Here is a 22,189-nt window from a genome sequence, read left to right as displayed (position 1 = left end):
TTAACAAATATCTATTTGATATGGATACAAAACTTTGTTTTTTTTAGAGATTTATCAACGTTGCATTAGCGATCTGTACTTCCGTTTCCGGTTGTTGTTTCTGTTTCGAAAGTAAACATGTGGAAAGTAGGAGCTGTGTTGTTACTTGTTTTTTCTGCTGTTGTGACTTCTGACAATGATGATCATGGATCTGAAGCTGTGTCACATACAGCCGATAGTTTTGCTACCCAAGTGGAGGAGACAAAACAATTTGTTATGTTCTTTGCCCCATGGTGAGTGACTTACAAAATCTGTCTTTCATTTTATATATGTATTTTACTGGTTTATTTTTTGTTTGTTATTTTTTCCCTCAATTTGTTTAAAATTATTTGACACTTGTGAGATTAAAATACAACCAATTTGTTTGGACCACATAGACAAATTATTTCAGTTTATGACTGACAAATAACTGAACTGCCCTGGTTTACAGTTAGCCTGGATATATTTAGTAGAAAGCATGTCAAAAAATCAAACGACACTGTCACTTAAAGGCATTTACTTTCTGATGACATATTTTCCCAGAAGAACATGAAGAATAATATCATGAATATGAGGTAGGCATTACATGTTCCTGTGAAAAGGGACGAAGTCTGTACAAATTTTAATTCAAACATATTTTAACTTCAAAAGAAATGGAAATACTGTAATGTTTCTGAATTGGGTTTTGTTGTCAGGGATTTTTAGTTTTAGTTGTGACATTATTTAAGTTGTGGTGTCTTGCATGTATTCAATGTAAACAGAAAAGCTATCATCATTTATTAAAAATAAAATTAGTAAGTTCTTTCCTTATTTTACTAGACTGATAAATATATGTTTTAGTTAAAGTCTCATGACTAACAAGACCAGAAGAAGGAAACAGATTTCTGCACAAATGCGAGAAAATAAAAAAGTCTGACAAAAAATGTTAACTATTTTTGTCTCATATTGTTACTATAAAATTAATGGAAATAGAAATGGAAATCAGCCACCAATGGGTCTTCAACACAATGAGAAAATCCAGAACCAGGAGAGAAGCTTCATATATTTAAATTTTCGAATTGGATGTTATTTGATGGGTCTTTGGTGATTTTATGTATAAACTGCAACTCTAATATATCAATATGAAGAATCAGGTCCATAATACAAGTGCAACTACAGAAACAGAATAAATTCAAAATATTTGTCCTAGTTAGTTCTTTTTGATAAACAGTTATTGATAAACATTTGTTATATATATGGAGGAAATCATACATTTGTAATTTTGTATGAATTTCAACATGGCAGCATTTGTTTAATTTTGTCAACAGAATAATGTGTAAGCTCAACTGTATGAAAAAAATATTTTTGGAATTCAAGCATGTTTTAACTTAAAAATTTGTTGAAAACAGTATATAAAAAAAAGGGAAACATTTCCAATTTTGGTCCTGTTATTAGGGGTTTTAGTTGTGAAGTTGTTTTCAAAGTCAACTCAGAAACACTCTTATTATTCAGTTAATACTAATTTTAATTTTATATCATAGAATTTAAAACAATATATATATTTATATTGATGAAGATACAAAGTCAGCTTGTTAATTTTTAACAGATACTGAAAACTGCAGTTGATTTATCAGGTAAAGGTTCCAAAGAGAACACATTTTATGTGCTTTAATTTTTATGTTGAGAAAGGTCCAGACTCATTTTGAAATGTAAGGAATTTATTTAGATTTTTTACCTGGGAGTTTTTATACGACTGCAAAAAATGCATCTTTTAATGGTATCATGTTATCGTCGTCGTCCAAAGACACATGGTTTCCACTGAAAAATCCAGATATTAACTTTAGTATAAGTAAATAGAAATCAATAAAATTTATACACAATGTTTATAACCATGATAACCACAAAGGAAGGTTGGGATTGATTTTGGGGGTTATGGTCTCAAAGGTTTAGGAATTAGGGGCCCAAATAAGCATTTTTGTATTTTCCAGTCAATAACTTGTGTTTAAGTGTATAAATCTCTCTGAAATTATAGCACAAGTTGCCATACTACAAAGGGGTGGTTATGGGGAGTTATGGCTCTAATCCCTCAGCAATTAGGCCAAATTAAAGGGGCAAAAAAGGTGGAAAAACAAAAAAAAAATCTGGTTAATTAATAGTTATTGTTGCAAACTCCATTAGAAATTTGAATTTAGATTATTTTTGGAATAAGGGAAAGAGGGAGGTAAAAAAAATGGGGGCAGGGGGTACAATTTTTTTGATTTCAGATTTCAGAAATTTAAAAGAAAATTTCTTCACTAATTTTTTTTAATATCCAACAGCATAATAAAATTTTAAGTTCATTAGACCACATTCATTCTGTGTCAGAAACCTATGCTGTGTCAACTATTTGATCACAATCCAAATTCAGAGCTGTATCAAGTTTTGTGTCCATACTTGCCCCAAATGTTCAGGGTTCCACCTCTACGATCGTATAAAGCTGCACCCTGCGAAGCATCTGGTATATGTTTAAAAACAACAAATTTGCAGGAAACCAAATGATTCTCATTCCACCATTTTACTGAGTCTCTTGATAAACAAGACATAAAGAAAGAAAGAGGTTGTTCCACAAAATAATTAAACTCAAAGTTTGAAGAAGTAAAAGTTGTAACCCCCCCCCCTTTTTCTTTTGATGATCAATGCATTTGAATGGAGGCATGTGGTTGGAACCGCCCCTTTATCCTATATTAGGAACCCCCCTTTTCAAAATGGCTGGATCCGCCCCTGCAGGGACTTTCCCCCCATATAATGTGATAATTATCAGGTCTTGAATTGGATACATTGTATATGATAAAACAGATGCTTCATGATCATGAGCTTTTGGATTTGGAAGTAGAAAGAAAGAGATAAAATTGCAGCAATTGCCAATGATTACCATTAAAAAAGATGATACTTGATTTTATATAAAAAAAAAAAAAAAAAAATTCTTTGGCCTTAAATCATGATTTTGAGCAATGATCAATTTTTGCGGCTGACGTGGCTTAATTTCATACAGTTTTAAAATTTAAAAATTCCTAGTATTATCATTTATTCAATACAAAATTTAAAAGCCATTTGATGGTTGTATTTAAATCATAGACTCACAATAACTTATCCCATTTAAATGCTGATGAGAAAAGGTGATTTATTATGAATATTTCATGAATTTTAAATTTTTAATGACTGAATGGTATTATATCTGTACAATTGAAAGAATTGTATTTCAGATTTTTCATTTGTTTTTAATTGATTTGAATTATTTTATGGGTTTGTACATGTGGAATCTGTAACAATTAAATTAATTGTGACTATTTTCTCAGTGTACGTATATGTATACTGTTTTTGATATTTGTTTCTAGATTTTAATGTTAAGGCTAAGCTGTATAATAATTTGCTTGGTTTTGTCACTAAGATGGCATTAAAGTCAGTCATTTTAAATTGGATAACCTTTTAAAGATTTTTTTTATTGTTTATGTGCACAACTATAGAACCACTTAAACAAGGTATACACATGTACATGTATTCCCTTTAACTTTAAAAAATGAAAACTTTTAAAGTGGATGATAATTATATTCATCCAAGCATATATAGGCTTATTTTCGATGATTTTAAAAAAGATATAAAATTACACATGTTGTGTCTTGTGTATTAAAATTTAAAAAAAAAAGTGATGTTAAGATCTATATCATGATGATCATAAACCATATGAAAGCTAACAGAAGCTATCACAGTATTATTACATGTTGTTTGCCAAAAGCTTTATGTTTAACACGGAAGCTTTTTTATAGATTTATTGACATAAATAGGCACAGTGAGAGTGAACTTTATCATATATTTTTCCTTAAGGATATTTGTTCTACCTGGAGGATATTTGTTTAACATTAAAAAATTGTATCCATGACCAGTCATTTCTAAAACTGAAATATTATCATGCTTATGATCTAGATGGGTTTTAAAACCTCTTTTCTTAAATTTAAAAAATTGGAAACTTCCATAATGCATTGATATATTATATATATATACATGTATTTAAAAAAAAATCTGTGATGCCACTTTGTGTTTTATGCTTGTATATATAGTACCTGGAAAAAATAATAATCCCGACTTTGAATCATACTTGTTGCTAACTTTAATATTTTTTGAATTCTTACTCTTAGATTATTATGTTGAGCTACAGTCATGACAGTACAATTCTTAAGTTCATAGAAATTAAACAATTCTTGTTTCAAATGAATTTAGGCATTTATATTATAATATCCATATATCTGCATGTATATAAATAAAATTATATTTTTAATTTTTTATATCTTTTCTATTTTACTGTTATTTCTTTGTTCTTTCAAGTTCTTGTGACATTAAACATAGAATTATTGAAGAATGGCCTTAGATAATATTTTTACTGATGAAATGACATATTTTTAAAAGAAGATTTTGTGTAACAGATGTTCCTGTCATCTTTTTTTACTTTCATTGACTTTATCTGTGAATTATTGACTTTGTTAAGTTTGTAACATATTTGCCATGTCAGCTTAGTTAGTATATTGATTTGAATTCTAATGAAATATACAAGTTATATAGGTTATTTTTTTTCAAATAATGTGGTTAATTATTTGTGCTTCCATGCATAACAATAAAACCTGTGCAAAATTAAATAACACAATAGTGGTGAACTGGTGATTCAACAATTTTACTGACCTTGTGAAACCCTCAAGAAAACACCACACACCGGTAGCCAGGAGGGGCTTGAGGGGTCAGTATGACCCCCCCCCCCCTTGAATACAATTTAAAAAAAATAACTTTGTTTATATACTGCAATTGAAAAATTATCACATAAAAAATACCTTCCAGTTAGTATAAAATGAATTATTAAACATTTGACATGCATTGGTAAATTTATGGGTTATCTCAAATAGCTGAGAGCAATGTGAAGAAGATACCTGTATTTGTGTTACATGCTGATGTGTTTCAAATCTGCAACACCTCCAAAACAATGCATGTTGTCATTTCAAATATACACCTTATTATTGTAGTGGTCCATCTATTTACACCATGAGAGATAATCTTCCAAACTTATTTTTCAAATATCTATACTTATTGTACAGTATACTCATGATACATGTATGCTTTTTGCTAGATTTTGAAGCATGATTATTTTCCTCTGTCTGAAAAAGTAACTCAGCTGAGCAGTGGCCCTCAAGAACTTTTTATAAGAGGTCCCACTGACTAACCTAAAAAAAGGGGGAGAGGGCAGCACCAGTCTTGCTTCAGTGATTCCCTATTTAATCAAAAGACTAGCTCCAACATGGAATGAATCGGTGAAAATATATTATAACAAAGAAATGTTTATTTTAATAGGTGTAACCATTGTATATGTTGTAAAAGACTAGAAAGAATTGGCCAAGAATATATGATAATAAAGAATTGGCCAAGACTATATGATAATAAAGAATTGGCCAAGAATATATGATAATAAAGAATTGGCCAAGAATATATGATAATAAAGAATTGGCCAAGAATATATGATAATAAAGAATTGGCCAAGACTATATGATAATAAAGAATTGGCCAAGAATATATGATAATAAAGAATTGGCTAAGAATATATGATAATAAAGAATTGGCCAAGAATATATGATAATAAAGAATTGGCCAAGAATATATGATAATAAAGATTGTGTGGTTCATTATTTATTTACAGGTGTGGCCATTGTAAGCGACTAGCTCCCACGTGGAATCAATTGGCCAAAGTTTTTAATGACAAAGAAGAACAAGAAGTGGTCATTGCAAAGGTCAGTTTCTTTCTTTATCAAGATATATGTATCTGTATATTTCCTATAATTGCAGAAATTAAATATAAAAAAGAAGATGTGGTATTATTGCCAATTAGACAACCCTCCACAAGAAACCAAAATGACACAAAAATTTCAACTATAGGTCACCGTACAGCCTTCAACAATGACCAAAGCCCATACCGTATAGTCAGCTATAAAAGGCCCTGAAATGACAATGTAAAACAATTCATACAAGAAAACTAACTGCCTAATTTAAACTTTGTTTACTCTTAAAAATTTGCAATTAATCAATGCACACAATAATTTCTGGATTTACAGTATGTTCCTTAAGCATGTTAAGTTGTGTGAATTTATTCATCAAGGAACTGATATTTAATATAGTTTTGTATGTACCCAAACTTTTTAAGAACATGATGTTTACTTCATGTAAAATGTTTTTGCCTGTGGTAGATTAACCTTAAATACTACATATTAATTTAAACAAGAAATAGCTTCAAAGCAAAAAAAAAGGAGATGTTACCTAAGGTTATTTACTGACATTACCTACATAAAACTTACACAAATTTATTAAGTCAAGAAAATGAAGGTATTTTTACGACATTCAACTCTAAAAAAGATGTACACATACAGATCTATACTATTAAACGAGAAGACCTCATTTTTGGTGTCGCTTCTCTTCCTTCCACAATAAATCAATCATCATGCCTCTGTGTCCTATAGGTAACATGCATAGTCGCATTTGTCATCCATTTTTATGATTATTCAGATTGAGTTATTTTGGGAGAAAATCGACAAAAAAGGAGTCCGGATATGATTCCGTCATCGAACTAACTTTTAGTCATAGATTAGATTTCCGGTTTGAAAGATGCACAAATACAACCAATCGTATGATAGATAACTAAATATGAAAAATAAATAAGCCAATCAGAGAGTTCTCCATAGCATGGGGCTTAGATCGCATGAACCACAACTATTTTACCTCCTTATAGAGGACAATAATTATTTTTCGCGTTTATCTATATGTAAACTACGATTATGATACTTTAATATACAGAGACTCTCTGTATTCCGTCTACTGTTTTCTTTGAAATGTTTACTATTCAAGGGGTCATACCAGTTGTATATATATATATTAAAATAAGTAAAATATTTGACACAAGTACAACCAATCATATATATATGATGGATAACAAAAATAGAGAAAAAAAATAGCCATTCAGAGCGTTCTCAATATCATGGTGTTTAGATCGCAATAATCACAACTATTATACCTCCTTAGAGAGGACAATTATTTTTCGCGTTTCATATGACGGTGTTTAGATCGCAAGAACCACAACTATGATACCTCCTTAAAGAAGATAATTATTTTTCGCGTTATCTACAAGTAAACTACGATTATACTACTTTAATATATAGAGACTATCTGTATTCTGTCAGGGACTTTCTATGTTAGTATAGAATGTCGGCCCTGATTCTGTCTACTGTTTTCTTTGAACTGATAACTTAAGGGGTCATACCACTTGCATATATATTAAAAGAAGTAAAACATGCTTAACTTCATCTAAAACTACCTCGATCAAAAACTTTAACCTGAAGTGGGACATACATGGACGGACGGACGGACAGACTAGCCTGAAAACATAATGCCCGTAAATGGGACATAAAAATGTATTGTTGAAAGGGAAAATAGTGAGTTTGGCAAAAATGAAAGTAAGGTAGAGATTAAAAGTAGGCGAGCATTTTTCGGGGCGACGGGATCGTGTGTTTTTAAGCGCGGGATTTGGGGATTGATCTTGACTGGATCCGGGAATATATTTTCAATTTCGTGATTTCAGGGTATGCTTTTCTCTTAATTCTGCATCTCTGGATTTCATGGTTTTAAGCGCGTGATTTCGGGATCAGGAGCCCTCCGACCACTCCTCAAATTAGCCTAAGTCATTTATACAATATGCATATCCTACCATTGACATCTTAATAAGGCTCTCAAAAGAAAGAAAAAACACTGACGGATTGTCCTAGAAGCATATTTTATTAGACTAATAAAGGTCTATATATAAGCAGTTAGATTTATTTCATGTTTGAAACGGTGCAAATTGTTAATTTTATTTGACTTTTACCAAAAGCAGCATTGTAGCAAAGGAGAAGAATAATTGTGGTCTGAGACCAGACACACGTATTTATCTGAATTTAACAGATAGGAAACGAATATTGGACTTTTAAACAAGGGAGAAGGCTGTTGATATCTTTTATGAAATTTCCCATACATACTATCTTTTACAAAAAAAATCATCCTACAACAGTCCACAAAGCTGTACTATACCCGCGATTTCGCGGGTGTGTTCTAGTAGATGTAGATAACAATGGTGAAGAGATCTCAGGTTAAAGGATGAGAGGTTAGAAAGTCTTATTAAGATTGACAAGAGTGTTCTTAATTATATAATTATTATCAAGTAATAAAAGAAGTAATATGCAGGTCATTCGATTGATGTGTTTCACTTTTTGATCTTGCCATTTACCTAAGGACATTCTGTCACACTTAATTTAGATGAGGGGTGTAAAAAGGGGGGAGGTACAGTACAGCCTGTGACTTCCTCTTAGTAATGTCCACCCTCTTGCATGGTCAACATCCAATGGTGGACATTTATTGGGGTATTCAATCTTGAGATGTTGGCCATTTATTGGGGGTCATAAATCATAGGCAGATTTTTATCTAATTATGTTACCTGTTAAAATCAATTAGGGTTGAAGTTTTCAGCTGGTATGTTTCATTAAAATTTACCTGTACAGGTAACTTAGGTTTCTTTTAAAATTGACATTTTACCTTTTTTTGAAAATGTAGAATAAAATATTGTTTTAGTCTGTTAATTTATTTTTATTTTTTTGTCTTTAATTTTATTTATTTTTTAATTGTTTTTTTTCTTTCTTTTTTATATATTTTGTTTCTTCCTTTTTTTCTTATTCTTTTAATTTCTTCTTAGTAAGAATCTTGAATAGAAATGGCAAAAAGTCAAAGATCAAGTTATTGACTAGCATTTGAAATAAACATACTTTTAATAATTGTTTTTTAAGTAAAAGGTTTATATAAACGTACAGTATGTACATTGTATTCAATTGTTTTTGAATTTCTTGTCATCATGGTCATAATCACAGTTATTAAATTTGACAAACACATACATGTACATTTTACCTGAGACACCTGACGGGACAGACCTGTAAGTTATATAATTTTAACACTTCAATGCATTCAAGATTTCCCTTTATCCTGGACTAGTTTTTGACTAATACCTTGTGTATTAAAAAAGCACCATGGGGTATGATGATGGACGTATAGGGCCACCATGGTCAACATATTTTTTATGGCCACCATTAATAAGATAAAGTCACAGGTAGTACTGTATCAGCACGGAAGAGTGTGAAATAAAATTGCCATTCACGCTGAACGAACAATTAAAAATTTCCTGCACCATGATCTTTTTACCAATTTCAAGAAACATGGTTGATAACTAACCTTTTTCATGGCTGCACGTGAATTAAAAATGGCAAAACTTGTTGCACGAAAATAACCCTTTACCAGCCTCTTAGATTTTGATCTTTGATTTAAAGACCTCTTATGCATTTACCGTAGTCAAAATATTGGGTAAATAAGAATTAAACTGCTATAAATCACTGTATGCAATTTTTATCTTTTCTGCACTATAACATGGTATATTTCAACATTTATTTGAATTCTGACGAATTTAATTTCATCAGTCTACCAAATTATGTGTTAACACCTAGTAAAAATGTCCAATGTATAATAATGTACACATATCTTTAACTTACAGAAAAAATAATTCTTGCTAGCCTAATATGCTGACAAGATTATTTTTGTCACAAAGAAAATATTTGTTCACAGTGATGAAAAAATAAGTCAACTCAAAACATATGGGGAAAATTTAATATAAAAGAAGAAAAGAGATGTTTCAAGCACCATCTGTTAAACAACACATGTGCAACACATGTACAACATCAGTAGTTAGCTATTGACAACATATACATTTTATTGTAGCCGAGTGTTCAAATTCAGGAAGGTTCATTAAATATTTGATCAAATTTGATAAAAATCAATTAAACATGTTCAAACAGATTTTAACATGCTGGTTTTTGTGTGGAGGTGTAAAATTATGGAAAATACATTTTTTTCAAAGGGAGACAATCAAAAATGAGATTTCAAAGAAAAGAAAGATTACACCTTGGCCATCTGACAGTAATACAACAAAAAAGACAAACAAACAACGTAGTGGAGGGGGCATTAAGTTTTACCCTTGTTCATTTGTACCTACTGAAATTTAGCTTTATCAAGCTTAATTTTGCCTCAACTAAATGACCAAATGTTATGAAACTTATACACAATGCTTATTTAATACCACAAAATCTCAGTATAAATTTGGGTAGTGTCACTTTTATAGTTCTTGAGTTATGTCCCTTTATAATGTTATATGCAAGCAGGGGCATCATCCATCTGTGTGCGATGGAAACATTTCCAATTTATTTACTAAATGTCCATTCATTCATTTTGTCATTAACTACTGTAGCAAGGAATATTTGATTAAGTACTAAAATTATTCCCATTAGTTACTACATAAACAACATATTAATTGAAATTTCACTACAAGGTCATAATATACAGGTCAAGTTTCGATTTTAATCGTTTTGACATTTACTGTTAAAGAGTTATTCGCCTTAGTAACCTTTAAAAAACAAAATTTTGGTCCCTTGTGATGATAAAATTCTGTCTTATTTTAGTTATATTTGATATATTGTTCCTCAATTAAGGAATGACTGTAATATTTTTTTTGTCTATGAAGAAATAACATAAAAAATGTGGTGCACACTGAATAACTCGTGTTTATTTCGAACGTTGAAGACGTCACGATCACATGACTAAATTATGTTTATGAGCTGATAAACAAAATGACATCAGCCAATCAGAAAACGCATTGCATCCAAAATTAAATTATAAGTCCATAACAAAACAGTGTCACTTTTCAGTAGTTTTGGTTTTTAATTGTTTTAAATGCATATGACACAAATAAATGTAAAGTAAAATCTGGCTGGTCGTCATTTTGACAGCCTGTTGTTGAACCATAGTCTGCAGTGTATTTGATCCTTTGTTCCATTCCAGGTTGATTGTACTGTAGAAACAGCCCTCTGTGCTGACAATGATGTAACTGGTTACCCAACCATCAAGTTCTTCTCTAATGGTAAAGATGGTGCTGTCAGATACAAAGGTGGGAGGGATCTGGAAGCTTTACAGAGCTTTGTTGAGGAACAGCTTGGAAAGGTAAATTACAGAGATACAGGGAAACATCTTGGGGGGGGGGGGATTTGGAAGCTTTACAGAGCTTTGTTGAGGAACAGCTAGGACAGGTAAGTTATAGAGACAGAAAGAACTAAGTCTTTGGGGATCTGGAAGCTTTACACAGCTTTTTTGAGGGACAGCTAGGACAGGTAAGTTATAGAGACAGAAAGAACCAAGTCTTTGTGGATCTGGAAGCTTTACAAAGCTTTGTTGAGGGACAGCTAGGACAGGTAAGTTATAGAGACAGAAAGAACCAAGTCTTTGGGGATCTGGAAGCTTTACACAGCTTTGTTGAGGGACAGCTAGGACAGGTAAGTTATAGAGACAGAAAGAACAAAGTCTTTGGGGATCTGGAAGCTTTACAAAGCTTTGTTGAGGAACAACTAGGACGGGTAAGTTACAGGGATAGAAAGAAACATGTCTTTAGATTTACAAAGCTTTGTTCAGGAACAAGTAGTATGGGTAAGTTACAGAGACAGAGAGTTCTTTAGGGGTCTGGAAGCTTAGCAGTGCTTGTAGGTGACATTAAATCAAATTACAAGTTCCAAATGACAGAATGTATATAACTCTAAACATGCTAAATGTTAAAGAAATGATGAAGTTCCACTCAAAATTTCAGTAAGAATTTCAAGGATATTAATTTTGATTTGGATGATATTTCAAACATAATAATGTCATTATCCAATCCCGAATCCTAATAAACAAATGTACATAACTCCTTTTGTATCTGACTAACTATGATAGTTTTATTGTAGGGAGAGGAGGAGAAGGTAGAGGAAGAGGAACTGGCAGGACCACTGTATGAGCTTAATGATAAAAACTTTGCTGGCTTCACAGAAACAGGGAACCATTTCATTAAGTTTTATGCCCCCTGGTGTGGACATTGTAAACGTCTGGCTCCAATTTGGGAAGATTTAGCCAAGGAATTTGATGAGGATGATAGTCCAGCTACTATTTCTAAGGTTTGAAAATTCTATACTTAAGCTAATATTGTGACAATCATTTTTTACACTGTAGACCACACGGTATGAAAATAAATTTTCTCTTATTCTTACATGATTTATTCTTTTTCTGATCTGTAGGTTATTTTTATTTATTCAACATGTGGTTGGTTTAGATCTCACTTCTACATCGGACAAAATTTGATTATGACAACAAATTTACTTTCTTTCCTCTGAAAATTTTATTCTTTGCATAGTTATACCTATAAAACTAGGTGAATTTTCACTAAATTAAATCAAAGTATTTTAGAAATTGTATTGCTTAATATTGTTGAAAATATCTGAACATTTTTACAGTTTATCCACATCCCCAAAATGTGTCACCCTTTCATATATTATTTTAACACTATGAGGGTGATTATGTTTTATTCATGTTTTATTCAGGTTGATTGTACAGTTAGCCAACAGTTGTGTAGTTCCCATGAAGTGAGAGGCTATCCTACTCTCTTATGGTTCAAAGATGGACAAAAGGTTTGTATAGTGTTGACACTGTTCATGTCACAAGACTTAATTAGTAGAGCTCCACCAAAAGTGGCAGTCAAATAGTATAAAGTGGTCAAAACTACAGATATAAAAGGCATGTAAAATGAGATTATGCCTTAATTGATATAGTGCCTATTTCCTGAAGATATGTGACCTATAGTCTATAAACATGGAATTTTTCATGCTGGGGTTATTTTGAAAATCTAGAGAAATGGGAAAGAATATCCACATGCTTACAAGTTTCGAACAGTATTGGTTTATTGGACACATTTTTGATCTGATGCAGTTACTTAAACCTTTTGCCAATAATTTTTAATAAAAAAAAAATGCAAAAATATGACGATACACAATGTACATGAAAATTTCCACATTTACAGTTATAGTAATGATTTAGAATCAGGGGTTCTTCCATACAAAGTCCTATATAAAATTAGTCCTTAGTTATATCCAAATAATCATGACTTCACTCATGAATTCCTGACTTCAACTCCAGTTAAACTTGATTTACATTTTATAGGTAGAAAAGTATGCAGGTCAAAGGGATCTGAGTTCCTTTAAGGAATTTATCAAGAAAATGGTGGATCAGAAAGATGACAATGCTGAGAGAGAAGAGGAAAAAGTGCCAGAAAAAGTTCCTACACAAGAAAGTGAAGTAAGTGTTTTTACACAGCTTACAAACTACAAACAAAAATTATCAAAACGCCTCTAGAGGATCTTGAGAAATTTCTGATACTGTAATCCAAATATTTATTTTTGGAATTTTTAAAATTAATAGTTTATTTTACAGTCTGCTATAAAGAATTAACAAAACGTAATCACAAAAAATAAGTTGATGGTAACTTGCATTAAAATCAACTTTACTCTTGACCTTACCTGAGTGTCAGTGATTAGAAATTGATGAACTCTTTGACCTGTTTTTTAGGATGGTGTTGTTGAGTTAACTGCTGGCAGTTTTAAAGCAGCCATTGATTATGGAGTTACATTTGTCAAGTTTTTTGCTCCATGGTATGTATTTATGTAGAGTAATAGCTTTATATCTTTTTTTGGGTATAGATTAAAGGAAATGCATTCAAAACCCATTGGTACTGACTTGACATCAAAATATTCCAAGGTTCATCACCACTTTGTCCTAAATGAAAGACTATTTATATATGACATAAAATTATGCAGAAGAATAGACATAATATTTATTCTTATCATGTGCCTTGTATAATGTAACGTTTGGTCCTCTCAATATTTATTCTTATCATGTGCCTTGTAAAATGTAACGTTTGGTCCTCTCTTTTAATTGCCAGGGCTTTCAGTAGGAAAAATAAGAAAAGACTTTGCGAAGAACTGAGCTTCAAAGAACTAAAGCTATTCTCCATATCAAATTTCCCACACTTTCCCTATGAATTTATATGTTTATTGACCTTGCTATGCATTGTTGTTCGTATTTTTTTAATTTGAACTTTGACACATGCATATTTTAATTTATATTTTGCTACTGACCCCTTATGGATCCATAGAGTGTTAGTAAATCCATAGGGGGGAGGGGGAGGGCGAATCCCCTATGAATTTTATTCACCCACTATGAATCCGTAGGGGGTCAGTAGTTAACCGTATAAGGTATTTATCACACCCTTGACTTTTTCTGCGGTGTTTTGTTGAAAAATAGACCATGAAACACAACACCATTAATAGATTACATCATCATTAACGCATCATGAACCCCATATGAAATTTACTAACCCCCTACGGTCTCATAGGGGGTCACCATGTGACGGCTTTAAACCAATCACAACATGATGTTTACCCGTGGTGCAATAAATGCTCATATTATCTTTAGTGACACATTTATTATTTTTGAAGGTGTGGACATTGTAAAAGACTTGCTCCTACTTGGGAAGATTTGTCCAAGAAGTATGCTGATATTGACAGTGTAAGGATAGCCAAGGTTGACTGTACACTTCATAAAGAATTATGTCAGGAAAAAAAGGTATTGGTTGCTATCTATTGCAAATTAAGAAATTAAGGTGTGCATTTTATTGTTGCAATTTTTTATGAATGGGTAAAAATGCAAGATTAGTTATTGCGATTTCAGAAAAATCAGCATACTGATATATGCCTCAGTTATCACAATGTGGGTTCTTATTTTTACAATACTTGACCAGTGGCATTAATTACATTTATAAAAGCCTTGCAATAACTTCTGAATTGTCTGTATTTGATATATACCCATTCTGCTTTCAAAAGATTGACATTGATGTCATTGTTTTAAATTACTTTCTATAACACTTAATTATTAGTTCAGTTTAACTGAAGCTTATTGGAACAACTATATATTGTTACACAAACTATGTCCAATGGATGTACAGATAAAAGAAACACAGTCAAAGATCACTATTTGTTAAAGATAAAAAAAAATGTGGAATGAGACAAATCTCCACAAGAGCTATAGGTCACTGTATGGCCATCTAAAATTATCATAGACCATACCCCATAGTCAGCTATAAAAGGCCCTGAAATCACAAATGTCAAATAATTCAAATGAGAGAACCTACTGCCGAATTAATGTACAAAAAAATAACAAAAAACAAATATGTAATAAAAGCATGGGTCATTTTGTGTTTACTTCTCCATTTTCTTGTGTTTCAATGCAGTATGTCCTACTACACATTATTTTGCTTTTTTAACATTTTGAAATACTGTTAAAAATTTTAGTAGAAGAAGATTATTTATTTTGAGTCAATGAAATTATGAAATTATGAAATTATGAATATTTCTATAATTTGTAGGTCAGAGGTTATCCTACATTGATAGTGTATAAGAATGGAGAGATGAAAGAAGAGTATAGTGGAGGAAGAGATTTGCCCAGTTTGGAAACATTCTTAGATAAATTTGTCTTTACTGGTGACATGAAAGAAGAAATACCATCAGAAATTGCAGAAGAATTCAATGTATGTTGGTTATTATTTTTAATTATTTATTATTCCAAAATAAAATTAACAATTTACAATTTCATTTTGCAGTTTTAGATATGGTAGATAATCAGTTGTGAACTATTTCACTTTTTTTCTTTTCTTAGAAACACTGTTATTATTAAGGAGAATTATGAAAATAAGCTAGGTTCTACGACTGCCTTCAGATCTCTTTTATGTGAAAAATGATAGAATAACTGTCATTTTTAATAAAGGACCAGCATTGACTCAACAAACTACAAAAATATTTAGAAAGGAGATGTGGTATTATTGCCTATGAGGCAACACTGCACCAGAGACCAATTATATTCAGGAAATCATTTTCTGTTATTTCTTGAAACAGCATTTTATCCATTTCTAAATCTATTAAAAAAAATTAAGAAAAATAGAATTATCTCCCTTCATCTTAAAATTTAAGGGAGGTAATTAATAAGGTAAACAGAAATGTATTTTATGTTTGTAAATAACTTTTACAGTTTGACCATATTATGATAATAATAATAATAATAATAAACAAGAGTACAAGAGATTGATTACCTCATATTCATTTACCATGTTTGAATAAAACAAATAAGATTTTAATTAACCGTACCAGTTTACATGCTTTTTAATAATGGTGTGATTAGAAGGCCTTTTTAATTTTCAGTCACCTGTCTTGGAATTAGATACAGCAAGCTTCCAACCCACCATTAGTGAAGGAGTTACATTTGTCAAATTCTTTGCACCATGGTGAGTTGATTATAAAACAGACATATCTGTTCTCTATGACAGAACTTTAAGATTTGCTTAATACAATTTGAATTCTGAATTTTCATAACCTTAAAATAGATATAGTAAGATCTGGTATGAGTGCCAATGAGAAAACTCTCCATCCATGTCACAATTTATAGATTAAAAGTAAACCATTTTAGGTCAAGGTATGGCCTTCAACAAGAAGCTAAGCATGATTGTATATTTATACCTGTTTTCCAATTGTATATTTTTGTGATACCTCATGTAAAATTAAAAGTAATTATGAGATTCCTGACATATGACACTCAGACAGGCACAGATATATATGGCAGGTTTAAACTAGACAAGACCATAAAAAAAGCTGCACAGAATATCAATGCAGTATATCAAAGAAACAGTTATGATAATAAGGAGATCTGGTATAAATATTTCGTCTACCTTTAGTTGATCATCAATGTTCCAGTGTATTTGGTTTGACATCTGATTGTATACCTAGTTCTAATTAGGGGTAGGCTAGTATATTGATTTAATTTACAGAACCCTATGTTTCCTCATGTCTCGTCTTGTCTCATAAATGTATTTTAATTATCATAAAAAATGTCATAAAAACTGTTTATGTTAAACAAAATTTATAATTTTTATAACATAACTTTTGTTGCAGGTGTGGCCATTGTAAAAGCCTTGCTCCAACATGGGAAGACTTATCTAAGAGATTTGAGGGTGAAAAGACTGTGAAAATAGCTAAAGTAGATTGTACTGTGTATAAAGATATTTGTCAAGCAAATCAGGTTAACTTCTTATCATGCTTTATTATGATACATATCCAGGGTCTTTTAAATGGAATAGTAGAATAACTAAAAATTATCCCTGAAGAATTACAAGTTTGTTGAAAAAGTTATAAAAATCTACTTAAATTCAGAAATTATTGCGATGTTTTTATTATTGTGAAAAATGCCACAGGGATATAATCGCAATAATTTGAACTCTCATTTTGATTTTTTTTATATGAATTAAACAGCATTTTACCAAAGCCCTATTGATCAATTGGAAGAAATAATCAGCCCATGTGTTTCTATCTAGATTGCTGTCTCAAATCTAATCCCTATCTTTAATACTTTCAAAACTTTTAAAGTGTTGAATGAAATTTGTCTCGATGTCAACTCTTCTACATCTGCCCTCACTTTGTTCACTTCTTATTGGGTAAATTGTAATGTGATGTTATTTTCTACTTCCAGGTCAGAGGTTATCCTACATTACTTATCTTTAAGGATGGAGAGAAGAAGGAAGAATATGGAGGAGGGAGAGACTTGGACAGTTTAGGTTCTTTTGTTGAGAAACATAATTCTGACAGTGACAGAAAAGAAGAATTGTAATCATATTGGATCGAAATGTAGAAATTAAGGTTTTATTGGTCAATATTGGTTAACAACTGGCATTAGGGAGTTACCCTGTAAACATATAATTATAAGGGTAGGGAGGAAATGTAATTATTTGGGTAGGGGGATAGGGCAGACATTTTCTTCTTAATTTGTCTTTTTTAAAGATTTATTAGAACTTTAAATAAGTAAGAAAGTCTTTGTCTGGTATCTGATATTTTATCAGGGTTAATTGATTTTAGAATCCCCTTACAAAGGACGATGTACTGATTCAATGACACTCAATGATGGAACATTAGTATACTATGAGTACAGACTGATAGTAAGAGACCGATAAGTCTAGACTGGACTAATTTTAGAATGTCCAATAATAAATATATAACAAAAATAAAGAAAATCTTGCATAATTTGTTTGGTTATACCCTAATTTTATGAGTATTTGTAGTGTTATCGTCTGTAACTTTTAAAGTGGTTCATTAATTTTTCTCTTAGTGCAAAAATTAACATAATTCAAAATATATGTCACATTGTTGTAATGTACATCAATAAATTGAGGTCTGGATGGGGTTTATAGAATAGAGAATAATAAAGGAAAAAAGAATAGAGAAAACTGGCCAAAAAAATAAAGTGAACAATGTAATGGGCAAAAGATTAACAAAAATTTTATACTCTGAGTAGTTATTTCTTGATTTAGTTGAAATCTTTGAATCAAATGGAAAACCTCTATGCATTTTATGTGTGTGTGACTTTTATATCAACAGAAATTTTTACAATTAGAACTATGGGTATAAACATGAGTTTCAGTTACTTCCCTTGTCATCACTTTTGAGATAAACAGTTGATTTTCTTATTGAAAAATCAAATTGAAATACAAACAAGTCTGATAAGAGATCATTACTTACTTGTGTCAATCGAAACCCATCTTCTGTACATATGTTAGCACATATCTTTCTTTTCATTGATGAACCATCTTCTAGGTTCTTTTTATGGTTTAAAACATGACAATTTAAATAACAATTTTAGGGTTGTATATTTGATGGTATTAGTGATGTATGAAATCCAGGGATATTTGTAACTGACTGCGGTATTTTCTCAGTATGTGATAAAAGATTTTTCAAGTGATGATGGCATTACTTTTTTTTTTGTGGGCATAACTCATGTTATTTTTTATTTAATAATTTTATTGATCATGTCATAAAATGTTGGTGATACATGTATCTCATAGTGTGTACTATATACTCAGAAATCCATGTTGCCTATCGTTCAATGTTATCGACATATGTGCCATTCTTTTCATTTTTCTTCCATTGTATACAGAATTAATTTTATATTGGCTGACAATGGCTACATTGTATATACAAATATGTTACACAATTTTCATTTTGAATGTTATACATGAAAGTAAATAGCAGTATTGAACAAATAGAGATAAAAAAAGGATAAGGCCAATAGCATATTGAGATTAGTGCTGCTCCATAATTAACATTATCATCTTTTATAAACAAATTTAAAACTGTAAATTCAGAAATAATTGCATGCATTTATTATTGCGATTTTTCAATAGTGGAAAAAAATGCGAGTTTAACTATTGCGATTTCGATAAAAGTCTCCATACAGGTCTTAAATATATATTATTGCAAAACTTATCCAGTCGCATAATTTGCATTAATAAAGGCCTTCCAAAAATTTCTGAATTTACAGTAATATTGGATTTGTTCAGCAATGACCATATCTTGTACTAAGTAGTTGTGTGGTTTGTTAGATATGTATATACAGGGATAATTGTGATTGGATGGTGTGGAATTTATTATTTGTTGGGATTAAGTGTTTAAATTTGATACATGTGATTTATATTTATGAATGAAACTGTCATTATATCAAATAATATCAGTTTAACAATATAAACAAATCATGTGTTCACCAAAATTTCCAGTCATTGGTGATGTTAATTTTGATTTTATTGAGTCTTTGAACAAATTGTTAGATGCCAATTTTACTTTCAACATAGGTTTTGTTTGTTTAATTAAATATAATTTGAAAATTGGAGAGAACACATGGATACTGTGCTGTTATTTACTCAATAAGACCTAATCATTTGATTTGTACAGTGGTATTTATAGTCTTCTTGCAATAAAAAATAACATAGTGAATTATAATATTAGAACATGTTATTTGTTTTCTATGGATTATTTTTTTATTTATGGAGCAATTTCTGTAAAACATATCTGATATTGTTATTTAGCAGGTACCATGTGTACTCTTTGTGTTTCTTAAAAGTATTATGTGTGTGTAATTGAGGGGAGACATGAACATGAAAGAAATACAAAATATAATTTTAATATGATTTATAGATGAATGAAAAGTAACATTTAGGATAAAATTGTGCAATTCTACTTATTTCCATGACAATGCAAACATTCAATTTGAAAGCAGTATGGTGACCTATAGTTGTTAAATTCTGTGTTATTTAGTCTCTTGTGTAGGGTTGTCTCATTGACATTCACACCTCATCTTATTTTTATTTCATTACAAGAATGCGAAAAAGAAAAAGAAGAATGTTGCACTTACTTCCCTTTGTGTTTGTTATTCATAGATTTACTAACCTTTTTTATTAAGCTTTTTTAATACCAACTTTTGGTTTTGGAAAGTGTGAACTTGTGTCTTGAACTGAAATGCTCCAATCTTACACATGTATTTTCTTGCAATTGATCAAATGATCTACTTTATATACAATAAAAACTACTTAAATAATTAAGTAATAATTATGAAATCAAAATTTCTCCTAAAAGTGTACTGTACGGGCAAATCTTTTTAAGTCTTATTAATAGAGAGGCAAAAATTTATGTTGTTAAAATTATCTTTTGCTGGGGAAAAAAATTAAAAGTTGGAGGATTTTGGTTTCAAGACTTTTTACAGTAAGAAATCCATTTATTAACAAAATGTTCTACTTATGTGTTTAATTGTTTAACAGCTATTCTTATTTTATATTCTAACTACATTTATAGCTTAAGTTATTTGTAAAAATTATTGGTTTATAAATTAAGAAATTATTAGGAAACTAAAGGAACCACTTCAGAAAATGTTGATCATATGTGAACTCTGCTATTATTTTTTTGTACCCTATATTTCAATTGTTGCAGTATTTTATACATTCTGTGTTTAATTTTTGTAACTTAGAGCTTTTTTTTCTGGAATGCAATAAATTACTGGTATAATATGTTATTTTCATACTAAAATATTCAACATTTACACCAGGATATACATTATTCTATTAATGTCAGAAAATTGTGAACGTCTTTTAAAATGAACTGAAAAAACTACTTGCAGGAAAAGTATACAGTTAAAAAACTTTAAAATTGTGATTCAGGCCAAAAAAAGCAATATATTGCAAGAATATTAACATATCATTACATGGTCATTTCTAATTTTTGATGTTGTTTATTCAGTTTCTTAGGTTTGAAGTTTTTTTTAAAAGATTGTAACTGATAAAATACTAATAAAGACGTCTAATTTATACTTGTTTTATGTCATATTAATTTTTTTGTCATTGGAGGAATTCGTTGTTGATGATAGATCTTGCATAGTTTCTGTTCAATTTATTTTTAAATTTTGTAGAATGGGGTTGATTTAGAGGTTGAAATGTTTTATAGATACCTGTTTATTTTGGAAGACTGAGTGCTAATCTTGAGGTTTCTGTTAGTTGTTTGGTTACTGTCTCATCAACGCGTACCCTGTATTCACTTTATACATACGTATACCATACCCTTTAGCTATTTTAAACCAGCTTCGTCTTCAATCATGTTAAAAATTATCACAATTGAATGACGGATTCAATTTACATTTTATCAATGTCTATTTGAAAATAAAATTGAATTCCCTCGATTAGCTAAGTTGCATTGAGCAATTTGCAATAAATTAAATAATAGAATGAACAGAAGGCAAAATCACAGGTGACAATAGTGCTAACAATACTAATTTACCAGTGTACAACAAATCTATCTTAATAATTTAAAACTGGCCAGTTACCAGAGAATTTAGAAAAAATAAAACGTCTTTTGTCATATATTTTATTTTAGCCATCAGCTTTGTATGGTTAGATCAGTAAGTTAGTGGACAAGACAATCTGAACTATATAAAGCAATAGTTGTATTGTAAGATCAGTAAGTTAGTGGACATGACAATCTGAACTATATAAAGCAATAGTTGTAATGATTTGATATAAATCACTCATTTCTTATTTTATTTTATTTCATATATATATATTCAATAAACATTAGATTTGTAGTCTTTGTCTTTTCTCATGACCATAAGATTAAATAAGTTTCGTGTCTACATGGCTACACCATTGGTATTGTTTATTTCTTTGAATGTCCATTTGTTTGGTACATTAAGTGTATTTTCAAAAAAATTATGATGGAAATGTGGAATATGTCAAAGAAACAGCAACTTGACCAAAAAACAGTGGAAGGCCAAGAATAGGTATCCAACACAG

At 30.4% G+C, this 22,189-nt stretch overlaps 1 protein-coding gene across 1 annotated transcript; it reads left to right on the top strand.

Moving 5' to 3' along the window:
- The first annotated feature begins 60 nt into the window (after nucleotides 1-60).
- Nucleotides 61-21,981, top strand: LOC134690708 (thioredoxin domain-containing protein 5 homolog). Its single transcript, XM_063550730.1, has 12 exons — nucleotides 61-272; nucleotides 5,711-5,801; nucleotides 10,969-11,127; nucleotides 11,901-12,107; nucleotides 12,531-12,617; nucleotides 13,147-13,281; nucleotides 13,552-13,634; nucleotides 14,481-14,607; nucleotides 15,407-15,568; nucleotides 16,236-16,318; nucleotides 16,983-17,109; nucleotides 17,557-21,981. The coding sequence occupies exons 1-12, from the start codon at nucleotides 118-120 to the stop codon at nucleotides 17,692-17,694; spliced, it is 1,554 nt and encodes a 517-aa protein (XP_063406800.1). The 5' UTR covers nucleotides 61-117; the 3' UTR covers nucleotides 17,695-21,981.
- The last annotated feature ends 208 nt before the right edge of the window (nucleotides 21,982-22,189 follow it).

This window comes from Mytilus trossulus, chromosome 11, assembly GCF_036588685.1.
Source record: "Mytilus trossulus isolate FHL-02 chromosome 11, PNRI_Mtr1.1.1.hap1, whole genome shotgun sequence".
NCBI classification, from domain to species: Eukaryota; Metazoa; Mollusca; class Bivalvia; order Mytilida; family Mytilidae; genus Mytilus; species Mytilus trossulus.
This window is presented reverse-complemented; position numbering and strand designations above follow the sequence as displayed.

Excerpts from the sequence above, each read along its gene's own strand:
- LOC134690708 (XM_063550730.1), top strand. The coding sequence starts at position 118 with ATGTGGAAAGTAGGAGCTGTGTTGTTACTTGTTTTTTCTGCTGTTGTG. Across the intron at positions 11,128-11,900 it reads TTGAGGAACAGCTTGGAAAG|GGAGAGGAGGAGAAGGTAGA; the intron begins GTAAATTACAGA and ends GTTTTATTGTAG. Across the intron at positions 15,569-16,235 it reads AAATTGCAGAAGAATTCAAT|TCACCTGTCTTGGAATTAGA; the intron begins GTATGTTGGTTA and ends TTTAATTTTCAG.